The sequence below is a fragment of the Cetorhinus maximus genome, chromosome 7 (assembly GCF_964194155.1).
Source record: "Cetorhinus maximus chromosome 7, sCetMax3.hap1.1, whole genome shotgun sequence".
Lineage (NCBI taxonomy): Eukaryota > Metazoa > Chordata > Chondrichthyes > Lamniformes > Cetorhinidae > Cetorhinus > Cetorhinus maximus.
Window position 1 is genome coordinate 142,417,735 of NC_135885.1, and position 25,769 is coordinate 142,443,503.

A 25,769-nucleotide genomic window follows, 5' to 3' on the forward strand; every position below is an offset into this window, starting at 1 on the left:
TGGGGTGGACATCAGCTGGCAAAGAAGGTGAAGGGGAAACGAGAATCCTGTTCACACACAGAGAGTTGTTATGATCTGGAATGCGCTATCGGAAAACAGATTCCGTCATAAATTTCAAAAGGCAACTGGGCAAGTATTTAAAGAGGGTGCGTTTTCAGGGTCAAAGGGAAAAAGCTGCAGAGTGAAAATAAATTGGATAATTCTTTCAAAGAGGCAGCGCAGCCATGAAGGGCTGAATGCTCTGTAAGATTCTGTGATTCTTTGACAGCATCAATTGCTTGGTCCCTCTGGAGTCCAGTATCTCACTGAACCAAAGAGCTCCATGTCTGAAAATGAGGTGCCATAAGGTTTGAGGCAGGGATGGATTGGAACATCACCTTGAGCCAATGACTTCAGAGGAGAAGGGTAGAAAATTTAACATGAATTCCAAGTGTGATTGTGATGCATTGGAAGTACAGGAGAGACATTTTTGGTTTGTTTGATGTTGTCATATTTTAGTCCGGTTATTAAAAGAGCAAGTGACCTGGATGCAGCTCCGATACTCTGCAGCCAGTAACTCACCTCCTGACTCCCCAAAGCCTGTCCACTATCTACAAGGCACAAGTCAGGAGTGTGATGGAATACTCTCCACTTGCCTGGATGAGTGTAGCTCCCACAACACTCAAGAAGCTCAACACCATCCAGGACAAAGCAGCCCCGCTTGATCGGCACCACATCCACAAACATTCACTCCCTCCGCCACCAACGCAGAGCGGCAGCAGTGTGTACCATCTACAAGATGCACTGCAGGAACTCACCAAGGCTCCTTAGATAGCACTTTCCAAACCCCTGACCTAGAAGGACAAGGGCAGCAGATAGATGGGAACACTACCACCTGGAAGTTCCCCTCCAAGTCACTCACCATCCTGACTTGGAAATATATCCCCGTTCCTTCACTGTCACTGGGTCAAAATCCTGGAATCTCCTTCCTAACAGCGCTGTGGGTGTACCTACACCACGGGGACTGAGCTCACCACCGCCTTCTGAAGGATAATTAGGGCAGTAAATACTGGCCTAGCCAGCGACACCCACATCCCATAAATGTTAAAAAATGTATCTGTTACTATGAGAGGCGGTGCCAGGGAACACTGAGGCTTCACGATTTTCACAGTAAACATTCTGGAATAGTGTTTGAAAGCGTTCAAATGAAGAATATACGGTTAAATTTATTGTAAAGCCTTTGCTGGCCTTAAATTTTTCCTTTGCCATCTTAGTTTGCGGTTTAGATCATGCTGATGTGGACACACAGACACTGTTGCTATGGTAACTATCTAAGCTGATCTAAGATGATAATTACACTAAGGCCCTCCTGTCTCTGCCAGCAGGTGGGACACGTACCCATTCATGAAGGGTGTGTGGTAATGATCTGATTCCAGCCCTCAGCACACTGCTGCAAACTGAACCGTTGTTTCTTTTAGCAGGAAATCTTTAGCCTGCCAATAATGATGATTGTACCTATAGGCTCGAGGGACTGTTAGTCTATTGTGCTTCCCAGGTTTCACCTTGACTAACGTGTTTGGTTTGAAGAATGGTCCCCTTTGCTGTGTGACCTGATCATTTACAGGTGTCACCCTGCGGCTCAGTTGGAATCACGCAGAGTCTCCTGGTGGAGTCTCCTGGTGAGCGCACAATCCGGCCTAGGCTCTCCCTGTTTAGTACTGAAGGAATGCTGCACTGCTGGAGGTGCCGTCCTTCTGATAGGGCGTTCAACCATGGCACAATCTGCCCTCATGGACGTACGTACAAAATCCCCAGGGTCACTGTTGGAAGGAGAGCAGGAGAGTTCTGTTGGTGTCCTGGCCAATATTTAGCCCTCAGCCAACGAAAACACAGAGTATCTGACCATGTATCTAATTGCTGTTCGTGGGATCTTGCTGTGCGCATATTGGCTGCCTATACTGTAATGGTGACTAGGCCTCATTAGTACTTCATCGGCTGTGAAGCACTGTGGGATGTACTGCGGCCGTGAAAGTGCTATATGAATTGCAAGTTCTTTCTAAATTTGCATAGCACTGATTAAAATTGCAAAGAAGTATCAAACCCGTATTGTGGAGCTCCTGCTGTATTCACCAGTGCTGCTCTCTGACTTGTCCCCCCCCCATCAGGACCATCCACAGGGTTTGACCATTTCAGCCGCTGACTGACTCTTTTTAATCATCCGACGATTGCATTCCTCAGTCGAAGCCAGTAATTGTCTTCAAAATTATCAAAATCCTCAGCTGCTGACTTGTGTCTGAGCCAGCGATGCACGGTGTGATGATGGTAAATGACTTTGTCTGGATCTTGTTTTAGTTTCAGTTCTCCCTCGGATATCCGTTTCCCTGTTCTTTGAGCTGTAATCCTCGCTGCTTTCACACCTCCTAGGCACCTGCACAGTGACTGGAAGATAATGAGATCCTGAGGGAAGATGTCATGGTTTAGTTTTTGAAGACAGCAAATTTGAAGGAAAAGTTGGCTTATTGCCTCAAACCTTTTCTAAATGTGTATCGTTTAACAAAAGGCTCGTGTATTTTTTTAACAGTTGGACTGTTTTTGGGCGTATGGAAAGATTAATGTCCTTCCCCCAACTTCAACTCATGACCTGCCTCAATGACGACTGGTGGTGGATGTTTCCCATCCAGTTCCTCATGGATTTGATTTCACATTGTGAAGCTGCCCTTAGCTTTGGACCTGTTTGGTGCTAGATAGTGGATCTCACTCTGAGAGGTCAGCAGGGAAAGGAGAGTAGAGAGGGGAAATTGCTGCTACTGCAAATATTCCAATTCTGGTTGGGCGATATGGGCAGGTAATAAAAGAAGGAAAGAACAGCTTGCATTTCTATAGTGCCTTTCACAACCGCAGGACGTCCCAAGGTGCTTTACAGTCAACGTAATGTTTTTGAAGTCACTGTTGTGGTCACTTGGAGGAAGTTACCCATAGGGAAAGTAAATGAGGCATCAGATGCATTTAAGAGGTAGCTAGGTGGATGGGGGAAATGGTGGCCTTAGCTTTGAACCTGCTCAGTGCTAGATAGCAGATCTCGCTCGGATGTCACTGGACTGGTAATCCAGAGGCCCATGGGACCACCACAGCAGCTGGTGGAATTTAAATTCAATTAATAAACCAGGAATTGAAAATATGACCAGTAATGACGACCATGGCAATGATTGTTGTTTAAAAACCCATCTGGTTCACTAATATCCTTTAGGGAAGGAAATTTGCCACCCTTACCTGGTCTGGTGGTCTTGTGACTCCAGAGCCACAGTAATGTGGTTGAGATGAAGTCCGGTGAGAGAGTGAAGAACATATATTCTGGCACAGAGGGAAGCACTGAGGGTGGCAAGGGTACAGACTGTACTCTGGATGAGGGACTTCAATGTCCATCACCAAGAGTGGCTGGGTAGCACCACTACTGTCCGAGCTGGTCGAGTCCTAAAGGACATAGCTGCTAGACTGGGTCTGCGGCAGGTGGTGAGGGAACTAACAAGAGGGAAAAACATACTTGACCTCATCCTCACCAACCTGCCTGCTACAGATACATCTGTCCATGACAGTATCAGTAGGAGTGACCACCGCACAGTCTGGTGTCTCAGGTGGACGTTAAAACATCCCACGACACTATTTGAACGAGGAGCAGGGGAGTAGTCCCTGGGTGTCCTGATCAATATTTATCATTCAACTATCAGAAGAACATAGTGTCTCGTCATTATCACATTGCTGTTTGTGGGAGCTTGCTGTGTGTAATTTGGCTGCCGTGTTTCTTATGTCACAACATCCTGAGGCTACGAAAGGCACTATGTAAATGCAAGTCTTTCTTTCTAGGAGACAGTGGCAAAGATGGTTCCTGTTTAGCCTGTATTTGAGAATACACTATTACAGTGTGACAGGTCAGCATTATCTATTTAAGTTCAGTTGAGCAGGAGACGGGCTTTAGCTTCAGACAGCCCAGAGTTTGTGGTTATCAGTGAAAATATAAAGTGAGGAAATCCATTTCAAGTGGTGTCTGCTTTCTGATGACCAACGATTGAACTGTAGCTTCTTAGTAACAATGGACTAGTGGAGGAATGAAAGGTGCGGCCTTATTGTCACGGTTGACCTGCTTGTGGAGCTTTCTGTGCGCAAACTGGCTGCCGCTTGTCATTTTACAGCAGAGAAGGAGGCAGTTCAGCCCATTGGTTACTAAAATGCTTCAGAAGCACTTCATTGGCTGCAAAGCGATTTGGGATGTCCTGCGGTCGTGAATGGCGCTACAGCAATGCAGGTTCTTGCCTACCTTTGAGTCCCAGGGTTTGTGGCTAAGAATTAACTTTGTTCTTAATGAGCGCAGTACTTAATGCCTAAGGCTGGTTATCTATGAACAGGTTCCTGACAGCCAATGTCCCATTCACTGGCGAACTCCTGGGTTCCCGATTGGATTTATTAGTGACGATCCTGTGGCCTCCAGCTTTGGCCTTCCTCACGAGTGGGAGCTTCTCGACCTGACCCTTTCGAACCCCCTTCCTGATTTTAAATACTTCAGTCAGGTCACCCCCCCAGCCTTCTCTTTTCTGCCAACTCTGGGTGGACTGGAGGGTTCATCACATGATCTCTCACCACTAACCGCCCTGCCGCGGCCGCGCTCCTGCCATTGGTCTCCTGACATGTCAATCCTCACAGGTTCCACCCCCCCGCACTCGGGAAGCCAATCAGCTCCTTTTGCTTGTTACCCAATTGAATAACCCTGCAGCTTGATCGTCCGTTCATGGAGACTCCAGGCAGATCCTGGAGGGTTGGGGATCCTGGCTGAGAGTCGGCTCTGCTATGAAGTGAAATATTGGTTCCCCCTTTCGGTAACAGTTAATGGCAGCAAAGCTTTAACGTTGACGGTGCTGGTTGGTGGGGGGGGCGCACGAGAGGCTGGAATCGGAGGAGCCCAGAGATCTCTGAGTGTTGGTGGCGGGGGAGCAGGAAATGGGGGCGTTGAGGCCCGTGGAGGGGGTTGAAAACAAGGCTGAGAATATAACTGATTTGCCGGAAAGGGAGTCAGTGTGGGTCAGCAAGCCAAGGGGCTGATGGGTGAGTGGGGTTGGAGCTGGTTGGGATGAAGGCAGCAGATTTCTGGCTGAATCTTCTTATTGTAAACCGAGCTTAGCAAAAATCATCAGGGGTCGAATTCTCCTCCTGCCGTTGCTCATTTTAACTTAAATCTTTGCTGAAAAACCCCCTACTTCAATTGAAATGCTTCTTACAGTGAGACAGTTGCTCTCCCAGCAACTGTGTGCAGCCCTTGCATTCCTTTGGTTAGAGTGTTGGTTCTGGTACAAGAGAAAGCAATCTGACTGATCAGAACTGGCGCTACTATAACTTATAATTGGGGAACTTTTCTCCAGAAAAGAGAAGGCTGGGGGTGGGGGGGTGGGGGGGGGGTGGGGGGGGGGGGGGGGTTGGGGGGGTGGGGGGTGGGGGGGTGGTGGGTTGACCTGATCGAAGTATTTAAACTCATGAAGGGTGGGTCGAAAGGGTCACGTCAAGAAGTCTCCACACGTGAGGGAAACCAAAGCTGGAGGTCACTAATAAATCCGGTCGGGAATTCAGGAGAAACTTCTTTACCCAGAGAGTGGGGAGAATGTGGAACTCGCTACCACCGGGAGTGGTTGAGGTGAAGAGTATAGATACATTAAGGGGGAATCTGGATAAACACACGAGGGAGAAAGAGTAGAAGGGTATGTTGATGGGGTGAGATGAAGAAGGGGTGGGAGGAGGTCCGTGTGGAGCAGAAATGCCTGCGTATACCAGTTAATGGCCTGTTTCTGTGCTGGAAATTCTGTGTCAGGGCAGGTGATATGTAACAGTGAGTTTTGCTGCGCAAGTTTTGTTGTAGCATCAAGCAACACCGACACGGAACAGGACTCGTCAACAAGAACCAAAAGTGGTTTGGACTGAGGTTCTGAGACACTTAAAACTTGACCAAGTACACAGTAAGGCCAAATGAAATGACTACTTTAAAATGAATTTCTTATGCTTTGATGTTGGAGACCAGGCCGAGTTTGCTTATCTTGGACAATCTGCTTGCTTGTCTCTCTGCCTGCACATCTCTCTCAGTCATGTGGGTTCTCTCTCTCTCAGTCACACACGTTTTCTCTCCCTCTTGCTCTCTCAGTTGCACACTCTCACTCTCTCTCTCTCGGTCATGCATGCTCTCGCCCTTTATTGCGTGCTCTCACTTTATCAGTCTATCTCTGTCTCGTTCTCTCTCATTCTGTCAAACTCTCTCTGCCTCTTTTACTCTCTCTCGTTCTGTCTCTCTGATTCACACACTCTCTCTCTCTGATTCTCTCTCGTTCTGTCTCTCTGATTCACACACTCTCTCTCTCTCTGATTCTCTCTCGTTCTGTCTCTCTGATTCACACTCTTTCTCCCTCCCTCTCTCTCTCTCTCTCTCTGTCAATCTATCTCTCTCTCTCTCTCTCTGACTCTCTGCCTTCTCTGTTTGTTCGAGAGCAGTGTTTGCTCTGAAATCCCTCTGATGACTGATTCACTGCCTATCGTCTCTCACGTGAACAGTGACCACTTGGGCAAAACATTGGGAGCCTGTGTCAGTCATTTGTTTTCCGGGGAGAAAATAAAATCTGTTTACTGTTTAGAGTGTAAAAACTCCGTGCAGTTTGCTGGTTTTCACACACAACCCTGGCCATTAGTGGCAGCATCAACAGCAGCTGAAAGGACAGAATTAAAGGTGTGGCTGAGTCATTCCATAGGGTTCGTACTGCGGGTTGCTACCCTGCACCCCCTGCTGGTGGGTGTGTGTCTGTGTGTGGACAACGAGCAAGGGCAGGCTGGATGAGAATCAGTGAAAACATCTCGCTTCCTAATTTAATTCTTTGTTGACGCTCACACAAGTAATGGGCCTTGTGTGAGGCACCAAGGTAAAACAGGAAAGAACTTTGCATTTATATAGCACTTTTCAAATCCTCAGGACTCTTTAAAGCCAATGGCTGACTTCAGTTTTTGAAGTGTAGTCACTTTGTTAATGTAGGAGATGCAGCAGCCAATTGCCCACAAACAGCAGTTACCACATCTTGTGCATAGCTTATCCCCCACCACCCCAACCCCTCCTTCCCTACATGGATCAGCGTTAGCTCAGTGAGTAGCACTCTTGCCTCTGAGTCACAAAGCGCTGGTTTCAAATCCCGCCCCAGAGATAAATTTAGGCTGACGCTTCCCAGTGCAGTACTGAGGGCGTGCTGCACTGTCGGAGGCGCCATCTTTCAAATCAGACATTAAGCTGAGGCCCCATTTGCCCTTTCAGGTGGATGTAAAAGATCCCATGGCACGGTTTTGAAGAAGAGCAGAGAGGTTCTCTCCACTGGCCTCGTCAATATTTATCCCTCAACCAGAGTGACTAAAACAGATTATCTGGTCGATATCACATTGCTCTTAGTGGGAGCTTGCTATGCGCAAATTGGCATTCACTACATTACAACACTTCAAAAACAAGTACTTCATTCACTGTAAAGCACTTTGAGACACCCAGCGGTGGTAAAAGGTGCTATATAAATGTATGTCTTGTTTTCACAGTCATAGTCTTCTTCAGCTCCGAGTGGCCTTCCACCATTTCACACGTCGGCTACGATCTGCTCACACTGTGGAAGTTTCCAAAAACGTGCCCCTTGAATTTTTTTTTTATACCAGCTGTTCACAGCTAAGAATTTTGGGATGTCACAGCTGTAACTCATTTCCCCCTGGGAAGATGGAGCTGTGGTTTAATGGTGCTTCAACCTGAAACCAGGTTCAGAACTTCCCATACGTGAGGGGGGGATTGGAAGATTTGTCCCAGGGCTGTTTCCTTTGTGCAATAGAAATGGAGGTACCAATACTGTGCTCTAGTTCTGCTCCTGTAGGGTCCTGTACCCGAACTATTCCTGCAGTTTGAATGGTGCCTGGGCTCGGAGAGGATACAGGAATTATAATCAAAGGAATGTCACAGGGTTTTTGTGCAGAGGTTTCCAATAATGGAAAGAAAGGTGTGCATTTCTACTGTGCCTTGTATGACCACCACATATCGCAGAGTGCTTTACAGCCAATGAAGCACTTTCCATGTGTAGTCACTGTTGCAATGTAGGAAACACCGCAGCCAATTTGTGCACAGCAAGCTCCCACAAACAACCATGTGATAATGACCAGATAATCTGTTTTCAACACATTGGCTGAGGGATACATGTTGGCCAGAACACTCGGGAGAACTGCCCTGCTCTTCTTCGAAACAGTGCCCATGGAATCTTTTACAGTCCACCTGAGAGCCTCGGTTTAATGTCTCGTGTGAAAGATGGCACCTCCAACAGAGCAGCACTCCGTCAGTACTGCTCCAGGTGTATCAGCCTTGGTTTTTATGCTCAGTTCCTGGAGTGGGAGCTTCTCACTCAGAAGTGAGAATGCTGCTGAAAGGATTAAACTGCCTGATTCCAAAGTTATTTGTTTTAAGAGGGAGGTTTAGGTATTGGCTCTTTCAGACGAAAAGAAGTATCTTTTTATGCTTTTTATGTACTTGTTGTCTGGCGTCTGTTAGTGTTGTAAGATGTTCCTGCATGCCATTGTAATGTAAAGGTGCTTAGCAGAGCAAGGGTTAATGTGGGACTAGAGAATAGCACCACCGACGGTATGATGTATAGAGTCACATGATGATAGGCTGAGGGAACAGTATAGAAAGAACACTCTAGAAAGAAGTGGCCTGCATGGAGGTAACAGCACCATGCATGACAGTAACGTGGGATCTGTAAATAGTTAAAGACTAACAATATAGGGTTCATGTTTATGTATGAGTCTCAAGATCTCATCATTGATACATCTAAAGAACCCATATTACAATTCACACATGCTGTCTGTGTTCAGGACTCTGCCTCCCTCTAACTTTGCAATATTTTAGTTTATTTTAGAGGCCACTCAGCAGAATCAACTACAGATCTCTTGACGGCCACTAAAATCTTTGACCTGGGTTCCTTTCGAGTGTCCAACAATTGCTTTCCTACTACAACAACAGCTTGTATTTATCTAGCTTCTTAAAAGTAGTAAAGCATCCCAAGCCAGTTCACAGGCGCAACATCTGACAATTTTTGACACTGAGCCACATAAGGAGATATTTGGGGCAGGCAACCGAAAACTTGTCAACGAATTTGATTTTTAGGAGCGTCTTAAAGGAGGGAGAGGTGGAGCGATGGGAATGGTGGAGCGATGAGAATGGTGGAGCAATGGGAATGGTGGAGCGATGGGAATGGTGGAGCGATGGAAAAGGTGGAGCGATGGAAAAGGTAGAGCGATGGGAATGGTGGAGCGATGGGAATGGTGGAGCGATGGGAATGGTGGAGCGATGGGAATGGTGGACCCAGGGGCAAAAGGCCAGAAATGGAGGAGTGCAGAGATCTCGGAGGGTAGTAGGGCTGGAGGAGGTTACAGAGATAGGGAGGGGGCGAGGCTGGGGAGGGATTTGAAAATGAGGATGAGAATTTTAAAAGCAAAATTTCCACTCATCCAACACTGGACGTTGGATGGGCAGTGAGACAAATCAGGGGCAGCACAGGCCACGATGAGGGAAGCGGAGTGAAAAAAAAGAATCAATGAAAATTGAAAAGAAATCTAGATTATTTTTAAATGGCCCCTTTGTTTTCCCTCCTCCTCCTGCTGCTGCTGCTGCTGCTGGCAGTGAAGAGATCAATCTTCAATCCTTAGAAAATGCCAGGATAATCCTGGAGTCTTGGCAAACTGAAGCCAGGGCATAAATATATGTGCACACAGCATCATCAAATCATAACGTGCCACAAGCAATGCTGGATTTTCAGGCTGGGTGATAAATGTAGCTGTGATCTTGCAAAGTTTGTTTTTTCAGTTTGCAGGAGTTAGGAAGCAGCCCAGTGTGCGGAGAGTGGAATTCTCTGTTTGCTGCTGCGCGCCACTTTCTGCTTGCATGGTTTTGGCGTCGTGTCAAACCCACAGCCTTCGGTTTTCCAGTCTGAAGGACACTTCATTTCCTGAGCTCGGTCTGAGTGGTACCTGATCCTTTTTTAAAAATATATAAGCACAGAGTCATTTGGAAACCACCCCAGCGCAGGACAGCCTCACCAGCAGAAAGGCAGGATCGGCAAGGTTTTAAACCTCTTGCATTTGCTACGTTAGAATCTATCTTCATTCCTTCACGGGATGTGGGCGTCGCTGGCTAGGCCAGCATTTATTACCCATCCCTAATTGCCCTTGGGGAGGTGGTGGTGAGCCACCACCTTGAACTGCTGCAGTTCATGTGGTATAGGTACACCCACGATACTGTGGGAGTTCCAGGATTTTGACCCAGTGACAGTGAAGGAACGGTGATATAGTTCCAGGTCAGGATGGTGAGTGGCTTGGAGGGGAACTTGCAGGTGGTGGTGTTCCCAAGCATCTTCTGCTACCCTTGACTTTCTAGGCGGTAGAGGTCGTGGGTTTGGAAGGTGCTGTTGAAGGAGCCTTGGTGAATTCCTGCAGTGCATCTTGTAGATGGTATACACACTGCTGCTACTGTGCATCGGTGGTGGAGGGAGTGAATGTTTGTTTATGTGGTGCCAATCAAACTGACTGCTCTGTCCTGGATGGTGTCGAGCTTCTTCAGTGTTGTAGGAGCTGCACTCACCCAGGCAAGTGGGGAGTATTCCATCACCCTCCTGACTTGTGCCTTGTAGATGGTGGACAGGCTTTGGGGAGTCAGGAGATGAGTTACTCATCACGCGATTCCAAGCCTCTGACCTGCTCTTGTAGCCACAGTATTTATATGGCTAGTCCCGTTCAGTTTCATGGCCAGGGTGTTGATGGTTGGGGATTCAGCGATGGCAATGCCATTGAATGTAAGGGGGAGATGGTTAGATTCTTTCTTGGAGATAGTCATTGCCTGGCACTTGTGTGGGGTACAGTTGTATCACCCTGTTTCGTCAAACAGTCTGTTATTCCTTGCTGTTTAAATTGATCGAGAGAGAATGGCAACTTGACTGAAGACCTTGTGAACCTGCAACTCAGGTGGGATCGCCAACCTTCCTGAGTTACCCTGGAGTCTCCGGGAATCAAAGTTTTTCCAAACCGACAAGCAGTGAAACAGGTTCCATTTTCAGACCTAGTTTATCTCAGCGGTTTCACGGACATTGAGTGACGTCTATTATGTCTGGAAAGAATGAAGATTCCCAAGGAAAGGCCAGGACCTGGTAAGATTGTGAAACACTGAGAAAGGTGACCACAGTAATAACAACTGTGAAAAATGTTTGGCTTTTCAAAACTGCTTCGATGGGTGATTTTGTTCATTTTTTTTCTTTATTCTTTCATGGGGTGTGGGTGTCACTGGTAAGGTCAGCATTTGTTGCCCATCCCTAATTGCCCTTGAACTGAGTGGCTTGCTAGGCCAGTTCAGAGTCAAAGACAATGCTGTGGATCTGGAGTCACATGTAGGCCAGACCAGGTCATAGTTGATGATAGTTGTCACGGACACCATTCCTAGCTTCCAATTCCCGATTTTATTAACTGAGTTTGAATTCCACCATCTGCCGTGGTGGGATTTCACCCCATGTCCCCAGAGCATTAGTCTGGGACCTCAGGATTACGAGTCCAGTGGCATTACCACTAGGCCACCATTTCCCCCTAATAAATTGGGAGTGTGCACAGTGAAGTACACTGTTGTTAAATAACCCAATCCCAAAACAAAACTTTTCCATAGAATAAAAGCAAAAAACTGCGGATGCTGGAAATCCAAAACAAAAATAAAAATACCTGGAAAAACTCAGCAGGTCTGGCAGCATCTGCGGAGAGGAGCACAGTTAACGTTTCGAGTCCGTACATTGAGTACACCACAGACCATTGAGCCCAACTGGCCTGTGCTGGCTCCTCACGAGCCTCCTCCCAATCCAGATTATCCCATCTTGTTGACGTCACCTATTCCTTTATTGTATCATTCTACTCTTTTGCTGTATCATTCTATTCTTTTACTGTATCATTCTACTTTCTCATTGTGTCATTCTATTCTATCAGTGGCATTGCCCACGTGAGGCGTTAAGCTTTTCCCACTTTTGGCTGTTGTGCTTCTGGCTGTCTGCTCAGGATGCTGATGACTTGAAAAGCGGACGTGTCAGCACCAAGAGCCATTACTGATGGTAACTCTGTCTGGGATCTAATCCAGCCCTGGCTGACCTAAGTTACCCCAGACCGGGTGTGGTGGAAACCTGGACTCTCCTTGATCAGTTCATGACCCAAATGTTTAAATGTTTAACCTCCCAAATCACCCCCCCGCAACGCCCCCCACCCCACAAGCAGGTGGTGGGTTCAAGTCCCACTCAAAAGGCGTGAGCGCATAATCCAGACTGACACTCCCGGTGTAGTGCTGAGGGAGTGCTGCACTGTTGGAGGGTGCGGTCAAAACGATGCTCCGTCTGCCCTCCCAGATGGATGTAAAAGATCCCCTACTGTTGTTAAAATTTTATTTTTTTTTAAAAATAAACAATTAACAAATGTTATTTTTTAAAAAAAAAGCCCATGGCACTATTTCAATATTTATTTTTAAAAATTATTTAGCAACCAGAACACTACGCGGTACTCCAAGTGTGGTCTAACCAAGATTTGATACTAGTTTAGCACAATTTCTTCACTTTTCCCGCTAAAAATAAACCTTTGTGCCTAGGGGACTGTAGAATTCTAGATTTTTTGGTGGGAGACAAACATATACTTTAGGCCACATTTGTTATATTATAGATAGTCAGTTGGTGATGGATAGGACTAGGGCCAACTTTTACTCAGGCTTACATTTATTTACAGAGTTACACATTACAAGCATACACCTCCTAACTTAACCACACCACATTTTCAATAAGTGTCACTTTATATGTGCTCAAGTGAATCCCCAGTTAATGCCCACCATCGGCATATAATTAAACAGTTAATGTACAATTAACAATATCAGTGCAGAACCTACTGCTTCTGATATTCTGATATTAGAATTAAAACTAACAGATCCTATAGTGGTGGCGCAGTGGTTAGCGCTGCTGCCTCACAGCTCCAGGGACCTGGGTTCAATTCTGACCTCGGATGTCTGTCCGTGTGGAGTTTGCATGTTCTCCCCGTGTCCGCATGGGTTTCTGCCGGGTGCTCTGGTTTCCTCCCAATGTCCAAAGGCGCGCAGGTTAGGTGGGTTGGCTACGGTTAAAATTGCCCCTTAGCGTGAGTGTGCGCCCTGTGATGGACTGGCGTCCCGTCCTGGGTGTACCCTGCCTAGCGCCTCCATTCCCTGTCTGGATAGGCTCCAACTCGCCAGGACCCTGAATTGGAAAAGCGAGTGAGTGAGATGCTATCGCACTCTTTACATAGTAGCACTTTCGTATTCGGAATGTGTGTGATAATTTAGACGGGGGGGATCCATGATTACTAATCCGTTTGAATAGGGATCCTTCGACCAGAACATTTGGAGAACCATTGAACTATACAGTCGCTTTTTGCGCTGATTGATAAAAGATCGCTTGAGAAGGAGGAGGCTCTGTGGATACAGTTACAGGGATATCTTGGAATAATTTAATGGGTAAAAGAATCAAAATTTGCCATGAGTAGACAGATGCAGAATGTGGAGAGAATGCGACAACTGCCAGGAGATGATGGATTTCTTTTATAGAATTCCAAGTTGCAGCTCATGTTTATAAATTCTTACAAAGCCATGAATCAGACTCTCTGTCTTTGTTCAATGGATTAGGATTTCTAGAATGCAGAGAATTTAGGTCAAGAAGCATATTTAATTCAGGCTAACAAACGGGCATGCATGTTAATCAATAATAAGTGAATTCATAAATGATTTAGATGTATAAGACGGCCAGCTCTCTTGCTACCATTTAAAGGTTAGTACACTTTTGCAATTTAGTGAACAGCCCATTTTCCCTGCCCAGGTGTGACAAAGTTGGCAGTATAACTCGTGTTTTCCAGCACTGCATTGTTAAATATATGTACCTGTTTCAAGTCAGTACCTGGAATATAAAGATGTCTTAATGGATGTGTTGGTAGGTTAAGATGAAGCAGGGTAGGAGGAGGCTTGTGTAGAGCATAAACAGCAGCACGGATATAAATAAAAGCAAAATACTGTGGATTTTGAAACAAAAACAGAAAAATTTGGAAAGACTCAGCAGGTCTAACGGCCTTCTGCGGAGGCAAAGACAGAGTTAACGTTTCGAGTCCATATGACTCTTCTTCAGAGCTGAAGAAGAATCATACGGACTCGAAACGTTAACTCTGTCTTTCTCTCTGCAGAATTCCGTTAGACCTGCTGGGCAGCATGGATATGTTGGGCTGAATGGCCTGTGCTGTAAATTCGATGTGATTCAATGCAAAGCGCTTATAGCAACAAAAAAAAACCACGATGCAAACTCTGCAGCACAAGATTCGTTCCACCGTTGGCAGATATAACAGTGTCAAATGCCGATTAATTTAATTAAGTACGGCCTTGTGTTTATTTATTAAAGTAATGGAACTTTGTGTTCCAGACAGGGCCATTGTAATGAACCAGAATGTGTTCAATTTACAAATGGCCCAGATTTTGCTGCCAAAGTAATGGTGAGTTGAATGGCCCTCACCGTTACTGATCCAAATCCTCCAGCAACTTGTGGTGAGAAAGAGATTTCACCGTGAGCTGTGAATCACCACAAGCTGCCCCACTCCGCCATTAACCTCACAAAAACGCCAGCTCATCCTCAAACTCCCCGTGAGTTTCAGGAAATTGCTGCGTTTGCACGTTAATTACCCATTGAACTTACCGCAGAAAGCTAAAACTGGTATTGAAGGAGCCTTTTAATGAGATTTCTGTTCTTGCCGAAGTCATTCAACTTCTCTGGCCCAGAGGGGGAAACAATTGAAAGTGTGTAGCGTCATTCTTGCAGCTACAGGTTGAGTGTCCTTTATCCGTAAATTCGAAAAGCGACACATCCAAAAACCGCACCTTCTTTCAACCTCACCGACCCTTCAGTGCGGGAAGTCTAGTTGTTTGTCCGCACTGTTTACCTTGTGATTTTTGTGATGAACACGTCAAAAAGAAACCTACTGCCGGTCCCTGTATTGATTGTTCAGTGACACATCTTTCTTTTACAGCCATTTTACTTACTTTAGACTATAGCTAGCCTAGGCTTAGGCTATTGTAATGTACGTTTAGATGCGGTATCCGAAAATCGAAATGACCTGAAATCCGAAACGCAGCTGCCCCCAAGGGTTTCAAATAAAGGACACTCGACCTATATTAAAATGTTCTTCTTAAAATATTGCTGCTGTTTTTTTCTCTCTTCCTTCATCCAGCCTTTTTTTCCCTCCCTTTGTTTCGCTTTCTGTCCCTCATTTGACACTAATTCACCCAATTTCCTTCTCTGTGATTCCTCTGTTTCTTTCTCAATCCTTAAATCTCATTGGTTAAGGAGATAGGCTGTTGGTCCCATTGCTCCATGAGGTCCTAGATGGCCTGCTTCCCTCTCCACACGGTTATTAGCCCACACTCCCAGTGTGTTACGTTGCTATATTCCTTCCAGCTGACTGATGTGGGAATTAATCTAACCAACAAGACACACTCCGAGATTCTTTCATTCCACTCCAGCAAGATGAAACAAGTGCGATTTTGCTTTCAAAAGATCTAGTGCTATTCAAATCTATTCACAATAGCCACATGAACCAAAATAGGCATTTCATAATTTCATAAGAAATGGGAGCAGGAGTGGGCCATTCAGCCCATCGAGCCTGCTCTGTCATTCAATAAGTTCGTGGTTGATCTGGCCTTAAAGCCACTTTCTTTAATAGTGTTCTTCTGAAATGCTTAAATTGACGGCAGTGACTGGTGTTGAGTCAGGTTCCATGGGAACAGGAACAGAACCACTGATATCTCCCTAGTTACCACAAAGGGCCTGTTTCTGTGTTGCAGGTTTGATGTAATTCTACGTAAAGCACTTAAGTTATCAACAAAAAAAAAATTATGTAAATATTGCAACACAATCTTTCCACTGTTAGCAGTCAACTACTTCAGTTCGGACTTGTTACAGTATTATCACATGTATATTTATTAACGTAACAAAACTGTTGGAGCTCTGGAATTTTGCACAAATGCTCACTACCTCGTGGATACTGAGAGGGTCATACACTATATGGGCCTGATTTCCTCTTAACAGATCTTCTGCACAAAACTGTAGGGCAGGAAGGATCACAACCTGCCGTCTTTACCTGGTCTGACCTACATGTGACTGCAGAACCACAGCAATGTGGTTGACTCTTAACAGCTCCCGAGGACAAATAAGGATGGGCAACAAATGCTGGCCTCACCAGCGACACCCACATCCCATGAAAGAATATTTTTTTTAACTCTCTGCCTGATTTCTCTCTGTAGCACTGAATCGAGGCAATCCTCACACCCGTGAGGTAATGAGGGGAAACCATCGCCATTGACAACAGGCACTATCATTGAGCAGGATCAAGCCCCCATTCTTTTAGTACAGATGTTAATCAGATGGCAACAAAGAGCCAGAACTCTGCCTGTTTACCCCACTCTCTATACCCTTGTACCATCTACAAGATGCACTGCAGGAATTCACCAAGGCTCCTTAGGCAGCACCTCCCAAACCCCCAACCGCCACCAACTAGAAGGACAAGGGCAGCAAGACACATGGGAACACCCCCACCTGGAAGTTCCCCTCCAAGTCACTCACCATCCTGACTTGGAATTATATCACCGTTCCTTCACTGTCACTGGGTCAAAATGCTGGAACTCCCTCCCTAACAGCACTGTGGGTGTACCTACACCACGTGGACTGCAGTAATTCAAAAAGGCGGCTCACCACCACCTCCCCAAGGGTAATTAGGGATGGGCAATAAATGCCGGCCTAGCCAGCAAGACCCACAACCTGTAAATGAAATAAAAAATACTCGACAGCAATTGTGCCTGATTTTATAAGTTTCTAATTTTAAGCCTATAGAAACATTTCTATATAAAGATATTGCCAATAATAATATTCAGTGAGACAGTTACTAACCGCCTTTAATTGAAATAGAGCAGGTGACACTACTTGCCATTTTTGGCAAGTCTCTCTGGAATTCGCCTCAATTATCTGAGAACAGCAGGGGAAAGGGCTCCTCACACCGGAGCGATATCCTGCTTTTGAGAACACACAAAGGTTTCCTCAGAAGAATTGCAGTACGGTATCACATTCTTCATCTCATTGTTTGGATGAGACATTAAACCGAGGCCTTGTCTGCCCCCTCGGGTGGATGCAAAAGAATCCACGGTCACCATTTCGAAGAAGGCTGCAAACTTAGATAGACTGGAGAAGTAGGGACCCTTTTCCTTGGAGAAGAGAAGGCTGAGAGGAAGTACCTCCTCTCTCTCACCACGAGGTGTCTGGACAGAGTGGATAGAGAAAAACTCATTCCCGTTGTTAGAAGGATCAAGAACAAGAGGGCACAGATTTAAGGTGATTGGCAAAAGAAACAATGGAGACTTGAGGAAAAGCACTTCCACAGAGTGAGTGGTTAGGATCTGGAATGCACTGCCGAGGGTATGCCTGAGAACCTGGAGGCAGGTTCAACCGAGGCATTCAAGAGGGAATTGGATTATTATCTGGAAAGGAAAAATATGCAGGGCTAGGGGAAAAGGCCAGGGAATGGCACTAGGTGAATTGCTCCTTCGAAGAGCCAGCACAAGCACGATGGGCCAAATGGCCTCCTTCTGTGCTGTATACCTTCTGTGAATCTTGAAAATTCCTCCCGAACAGATGTTTATCCTTCTTAGAGTCCTGAACATGTGTCCTGAACAGATATTTATCCTTCTTAGAGCCTCAAAAAACCCAATTATCTGGTCATTATCACATTCCTGTTTGTGGGAGCTTGTTGTGTGCAAATTAAGGGGCATCTTAAAGGAAGGGGGAGAGAGAGCAGGAGAAAGAAAGGTAGAGAGGTTGAGGGAGGGAATTCCAGAGCTTAGGGCCCAGGCAGCTGGAGGCACAGCCACCAATGGAGTTGTGAAGGAAATTGGGGATGCACAAGAGGCCAGGATTGGTGGAACGCAGAGATCGCGGAGGGTTGCCGGGCTGAAGGAGATTACAGAGATAGGGAGGAGTGAGGTCATGGAGGGATTTAAACACAAGGAGAGAAGTTTTAAATTGAGGCACTGCTGGACCGGGAGACAAAGTCAGGGAATAAAAACAGCCTTGTTGCTGAGTGGCTAACTGAATGTCAACATCCTGAAGCCAAAGACACATCCTTGTCCTAATGTGAGGTGTGGCCTAATGGACTTCAGGTTTGGCTGTTTGGTACTGATGAGGAAAGGTCACACTCGCAGACTCGCAAATCCAGAGTTACTGAGAACAAGTATAGGGACTTCCATCAATCACCTGGGTGGAAGTCAGCTCCTGAACTCATTTTGGGGATTTAACCCAAGGCCTTGCTGATAGGCATCAGCAGTGGCTCGGTTGATAGCATTCTGGCCTCTGTATCAGAAGGTTGTGGGTCCAAGTCCCACTCTGGAAACTTGAACACAGAAATATAAAAAAAAACACACTATTACTGAGGGAGTGCTGCAATGTTGGAGGTGCTAACGTCTGAATGAGACACTAAACTGAGGCCCTGTCTGTTCTCTCCTGTAAGAGAGTTCATGGCACCATCTCCAAGAAGAGTAGGGGAGTTACCCAGTGTCCTGGCCAATATTTATCCCTCAAACTTTGGGCGTCCTGAAAAAGGCTATACAAATGCACATCTTTTTCTTTTAATGTTTGGCTATGCCTCTCCCTGATTCATTAGAGGACCTGTGAATTCCTTTAAGGAGAAACAGTTGAAGAGGAGCTTCTGCTCAGTTTGAATGCAGTGGGACTTTGTGCCACAATAGTTAGTTTTTCAGGCTGGAATTGGTTTATTCAGGCAGGTTACAATGGAAGAAGAAACACTTAATTGTCACACACATGTTTGCTTTATTTATATAATACCCCGTGTTTAAATTACCACAAGTCAAAGTGGTTGGTTAATAGCTTTGGCTTCTGGTGCTGTGTAACGTGCCCTCAGTATATTACAGGGCAGATTCCACAGCACTGAGGTAATGAAGATGTTGCGCAGTGACATATGATAATCACATATTCATTGCTTGAAGGCCAGGAGAAAGCTCGCAAAGGCCAATGATTGGGAAACTGGAATTTTGGCTCATTGTGCCTTCCTTACCTCTAGATTCGACTATTTCAATACTCTGCTGGCCGACTCCCTAAACTTCAGCGCGTCCAAAGCTCTGCTGTCTGCATCCTATCTCGCACCAAGTCCCAATCATCCATCACTCCTATGCTCACTGACCTACATTGGCTGTCAGCCCAGTAACACCTTGGGCATAAAATTCTCATCCTTGTTTTCAAATCACTCCATGCCAACGCCCCTCCCCATTCCTGTAATTTTCCCCAGCCCTACAACCCTCGGTGCTCCTCTTAATTCTGATCTCTTGCACGTCCCCGATTTTCATCACTCCAGCATTGACGCCTGTGCCTTCAGCTGCCTGGGCCCTAAGCTCTGCAATTCCCTCCCTAAACCTCTCCACCTCTCTTTATTTCTCTCCTCCTTTAAGACTCTCTGTGAAACCGAACTCTGAGACCGCCCGTCTTAATATCTCTTTATGCGGCTCAGTGTTAAATTTTGTTTCGTAAATCTCCTGTGAAGCACCTTGAGACATTTTACTGCATTAAAGGTGCTATACAAATACAAGTTGCTGTTAATGTTGCCTTAGGCGAGAAAGAAAATGACTTCTGCTCCAGTGCTATTGCCCCCAGAGGCACTGAGGAGAAATGTCTCTTTGGATGACTCGGCCTTCTCTGGGGGCACCTCGACACAGTTCTTGATGAATAGTAGTACAGAACTTGAATATTGCTGAAAAGAGACACGTTAGCGAAGCTTTTCGTCTTACACTCATCAGGACAAATGCAAGAATGCCAAATTTCAAACTATCACAACAATTTATACTACAGGAGAAAAGGGTGCTGATTGGTTCGCGAATCGACTCCGATTGGCCGAAATGTTGTTAGATGTGATTCCTCGATTGGGCAGCACTTGCTGAACAATCCTGAGTGCGCTAATAGCTACACTAACAACCAATTTAAGATAAATCAGTCAAGCTCATAATGTGGCTCATTTACACTTGCTAAAAGCGACATACGTTCATACACAGGAGCCTGTTCTCTGCAAACAAAAGGAATATGTTCAAGCCTTGCACCTTTTTTTGAATTACCCAGGAGCTTGGGGAGCCTACAGTTCCCTGTTGCTTTCTCCATGGCAATGCCTTGGCCAATCAGAGTCAATTTACCAGCCAATTTGCACCCTTTTCTCTTGTAGTATAAACTGTTGTGATTGTTTGAAATTTGGCATTCTTGCATTTGTCCTGAGGGGAGCAAGATGAAAAGTTATTGAAGAATTTACAGATTTTAGCAAAGTGCAAAAAAGAAACATGGATGTCTTGTGCCAGTGACACCATTTGTTTCACAAAGCATTCCAGACTATGTATGAGTATAATTCTTTTCCAAAAACAACCTTTGTATGTCATTTACTGTTCAACACCACCACCATCCCACCCAGTCCCCCAGGTGTGCTTACAGAGAAAAAAAAAAATCGCAATAAAATTAATTTTTCAAGAACTCAGAGGTTGTTTAGAAAGAAATGTGACTGATGAATTTGCTGCATTTGCTCCTGGTTAGCTGTAGCTTTGTTGGATTCGCTCTTACCTCTGAGTTGCAAGGTTCTGGGTTCGCATCTAATTCTAGGGCTTGAGCACAAAAATCTAGGCTGCCACTCCAGTGCAGCACTGAAGGGGTGCTGCACTGTCAGAGGCGCTGTCTTTCAGATGAGAAGTAAAAGCAAGTGGATATAAAAGATCCCGTTGCACTATTTGAAGAAGAGCAGGGGAGTTCTCCTTGATGTTCTACTTAATACTTATCCCTTAACCAACATCACTGAAGCAGCTTATCTAGTTGTTATCACATTGCTGTTTGAGGGAGTTTGCTGTGTGCAAATTGGCCCCGCGCTCCCTACATTACAATTGTAACTACAATTCAAAAGTATTTCATTGGCTGTAAAGTGCTTTGGAACGCCCCGGGGTCCTTTTTTTCTTTACAGTTGATGTTTTTCTGTACTCGACGGGATTGTCTCGGATCAGGTTTCTCTTATCGAAGACTCTACTCATGGTGGAACATGGCTCAGTGAACACCAAGCTCCCTGTGATGCCTCTTCCAAGTGAGGCTCAGTTGTGAATCTAGGATTACTAAAGTCAGTGTTGATCATTTTTTTTTATTCTTTCATGGGACATGGGCCTTGTTGGCAAGGCCAGCGTTTGTTGCCCATCCCTAATTTCCCTTGAACTGAGTGGCTTCTTAGGCCATTTCAGGGGGCAGTTAAGAGTCAACCACATTGCTGTGGGTCTGGAATTACACGTAGCCAGACCAGGTAAGGGTGGCAGGTTTCCTTCCCTAAAGGGCATCAGGCGATCAGATGGGCCTTTAGGACAATCAATAATAGTTTCACGATCACCTATTTTTTCAATTGCAGATTTTTTAATTAATTGAATTTGAATTCTGCCGGCTACTGTGGTGGGATTTGAGCCATTATCCCCAGAGCATTAGCCTGGGCCGCTGGATTACTCATCCAGTGATGTTACCACTAGGCCACCATCTGCACCTTTTATGCCCTTTTCAGTAGTGTTGTCACTAAGTAACCATCAGGAATGGAACTCTCACTGATTTTACTTTGAGGGGTATCCAGGGTAACTGAAGGCCCTTTCCTGCCATGACATCGGAGATCAGTCAGCTGAGCAAGACTAAAAATCAACAACACCGACTTGCATTTATACAGCACCTTTTAATGTTGTAAAATGCCCTAAGGCTCTTCACAGGAATGATTATCAGATAAACGTTGACACCAAAAATACAGAGGGAGATATTAAAACAGGTGACTGAAAGTATGATCGTAGACAGAGGTTTTAAGGAGCGTCCTAAGGAAGGGGAGAGAGACAGAATGGTTTAGGGAGGGGATTCCAGAGCTTAGTGATTCAGCGGCTGAAGGCGTGGCCGCCGATGCTGTAGGGATGAAAATTGGTGATTCGCAAGTGCGTGAAGATCTCTGAGGATTGTGGGGCTGGAGGAGGTTACAGCGATGAGGTAAACCTACCTGATCTGTGCGGCTTGGTTAGATGCTGTTGCATTGCAGTTAAGCTCTTGCGGAGCCTAATATTCTACAGTGAGGAAGAGCTGGTTTGAGAACGGCCTCGGTGGTGGGAAAGTTACTAGAAAGAATTCTGAGAGACAGAATATATCTGCACTTGGAGAGACACGAATTAATCAGGGATAGTCAGCATGGATTTGTTAAGGGAAGGTCGTGTTTGACAAATTTGATTGAATTTTTTGAGGAGGTAACCAGGAGTGTTGATGAGGGTAATGCATTTGATGTGGTCTACATGGACTTCAGCAAGGCTTTTGATAAGGTCCTTCATGGCAGACTGGTCAAGAAAGTAAGAGCCCATGGGATCCAAGGCAAAGTGGCGCGTTAGATCCAAAATTGGCTGAGAGGCAGGAAGCAGAGGGTGATGGTAGAGGGATGTTTCTGTGACTGGAAGTCTGTTTCCAGTGAGGTTCCGCAGGGCTCGGTGCTGGGGCCCTTGCTGTTTGTGGTGTACATAAATGATTTGGATTAAATGTAGGGGGTATGATCAAGAAGTTCGCGGATGACACAAAAATTGGTAGGGTGGTAAATAGTGAGGAGGATAGCCATAAACTGCAGGAAGATATCAATGGACTGGTCAGGTGGGCAGAGCAGTGGCAAATGGAATTCAACCCAGAAAAGCGTGAGGTAATACACTTGGGGAGGGCTAACCAGGCAAGGGATTACGCTATAAATTGCAGGACCCTGGAAAGTACTGAAGATCAGAGGGACCTTGGTGTGCATATCCACAGATCCCTGAAGGTAGCAGGGCAAGTAGATAAGGTGGTTAGAAGGCATATGGGATACTTGCCTTTATTAGCCGAAGCATAGAATATAAGAGCAGGGAGGTTATGCTGGAACTGTATAAACCGCTGGTTAGACAACAACTGGAGTACTGCGTGCAGTTCTGGTCACCACATTATAGGAAGGATGTGATTGCACTGGAGAGGGTGCAGAGGAGATTCACCAGGATGCTGCCTGGGCTGGAGGGTCTGAGCTATGAGGAAAGATTGGATAGTTTTCCTTGGAGCAGCGAAGGTTGAGAGGGGACCTGATAGAGGTGTATAAGATTATGAGGGGCATAGATAGGGTGGAAAGGAAAGTATTTTTTCCATTAGTAGAGGGGCCAATAATCAGGGGACATAGATTTAAGGTAGGAAGTAGAAGGCTAAGAGGGGAGTTAAGGAGAAATTTTTTCACCCAGAGGGTGGTGGGAGTCTGGAACTCACTGCCTGAAAGGGGGGTTGAGTCAGAAACTCTCGTAACATTTAAGAAGTGTTTAGATATTCACTTGCATTGCCATAGCCTCCAGGGCTATGGGCCAAACACTGGAAAACGGGATTAGTGTAGTCAGATCTTTGTTGACTGGCGTGGACACAATGGGCCGAATGGCCTCCTCCTGTGCTGTAAACATCTATGAGTCTATGAGCTTTGTGTGATGATGTACGGTCTCAGATTTTAGCTGTCTCGAGCCCACAGTATTAGGACTTTGTGTAACACTCGGCTAATGAGCAAGTCTTGCGTATTACAAATATCAACAGGCATAAGGGTGATAGGCTGCAGGCAGTTATAATTTACTTGTAGAATGTTCCTGATGGGGACTAAAGACGGTGTCATGTTTTTCAGTCTGATTGGATTTGTATCGCTTCTTTCTTATTTTTCCCTGTTGACAAGTACAAGTATATGAATAACCTATTTGGCAATTTCTGTTTTCAATGCTTGACTTAATGAAGTTATCTTGTCATTCTAATCCGTTCTGTGAAACTAACTAGGGCTCCGATCCCATGGGTCTCGCTTCAGTATCTTCATGTATTATTGAATTACCCTGGAGCTGACAGTACAGAGATGAGATGAGGACACAGCAGTGCCTACCTTACCCGGCAGCCTGCTCTGGAAGCTAGGAGGGGAAGGTGGATGAATAGGTTTGAGTCAAGCAGCAATGTTGAACACTGGGATCAGTCACAGTCTCGGAATAAGGGGCCGGCAGTTTGGGACTGAGTAGAGGAGAAATTTATTCACTGACAGGGCTGTGAAGCTTTGGAATTCCCTAGCCCAGAGAGCTGTGGATGCTCATTCGTTGAGTATGTTCAAGACAGAGGTTGATAGATTTTTGGACACAAAGGAAATTGAAAGATATGGGGGGGGGTGTGGAGCCGAGGTAGAAGACCAACTGTGATCCTGTTCTGAGTCAGAAGGTTGTGTTTCAAGTCCCACACTCCAGAGACTTGAGCGCAAAATGTAGGCTTGACACCCCAGTGCAGGGCTGGGGGAGTGCTGCACTGTCAGAGGTCCCTGTAAATGTTGAAATTGTGCTGTGTTGAGCACATGCTTTAAGTTGGTCATTAGGAGCCGCCGCCCCCAATTGGGGAAGGGTTAGGGAATCATTGCAAGAGTCTAAAAACCAGTTCACACTGGGTGTTTGAGGTGGGGGGGGAACAAGAGGAATCTGTGCCTTTACTTTGTAGTCGTGGAAATAAACCTGGATTCAGGAAAAGACTGGCTTCAGATTCATCCTTTCCTCAGTGAATGAATGTAAAATTAACAGTGCTGCCTTTCAGATGACAGGTTAAAGTGAGGCCCCCTCTACCTCTTCAGATGAACGTAAAAGATTGCATGGCACTATTCCAAAGAAAAGCAGAGCTTTTCTCCCTAGTAAAGTGGTCAATGTTTATCCCTCATTACGGTGCAGTTACCCCTGTAATGTAGGAAAGCTGTTTGACAGCAAGACTCCACAAACAGCAATGCGACAATGAACAGACAATCGGTTTTTGTGATGTTGAGTGAGGGATGAACATCGACCAGGACACATTAACTTCACAATAAGTAACTATGTTGCTGGGTTTGATGAGTAAATCTTTGCTTATTTTCTTTTGAAATGCAAATTGTTGTCGGAGTCATTATGGCACACAAAGATGCCATTCGGTCCATCATATTGACTATAACAATTTTTTATTACTCCTTACAGCTAAAGGCACCCGGGAAGTATCTGTTGGATTTGATCTGCCAAAACCTTAACCTAGTTGAGAGTGATTACTTTGCACTGGAGTTTCTGGATCATCGAAAGGTTATGGTACGTAAATTAAAATATTACCATATCATGCTGCCCCACTGCTCCCTCCATCTAACAACACAAAGACGGCCCCGCTTAGAAACACAAATCACTTGAATTATGATGTTACAGAGGACAGCCCAACCACACTTTCCTGAAATATTGGTAGAGCCGATGTTTTTTTTTGTCAAAACCACAGATTTGGAGTTCCTGTTGGAGTGTATTTATCCTGGTGTACTGTATTTTCTTCATGATGTGTTGTTGGAGCTGCACTTATCCAGGCAAGTGTGAGCCTTCTTCAAGTATGGGTGAGGAAGGAGATAAGGCCACAGAGTGGTGGGAGGGATAGGGAATAGATATCCCAGCCTAGTTGAATTTTGGTATCTCCCAATGGCTGGGAATTGACCAGAGCTAATGTGCAGAAGCCAGTGAATAATGCGGTCACTTACTGCTAATGCTGATAACGAAATAGAGTAACTGGGTTCTGTCCTCTGGACACTGAACCTTG

At 45.6% G+C, this 25,769-nt stretch overlaps 1 protein-coding gene across 1 annotated transcript in view; it reads left to right on the forward strand.

The window, feature by feature from the left end:
* The window catches only part of farp1 (FERM, RhoGEF (ARHGEF) and pleckstrin domain protein 1 (chondrocyte-derived)), a 265,170-nt gene that overhangs the window by 114,545 nt on the left and 124,856 nt on the right, over positions 1 to 25,769 (forward strand). Inside the window, exon 3 of the mRNA XM_078546027.1 lies at positions 25,178 to 25,282. Within this exon, the coding sequence (XP_078402153.1) occupies positions 25,178 to 25,282 (105 nt within the window). The remainder of the gene's footprint in view (positions 1 to 25,177; positions 25,283 to 25,769) is intronic.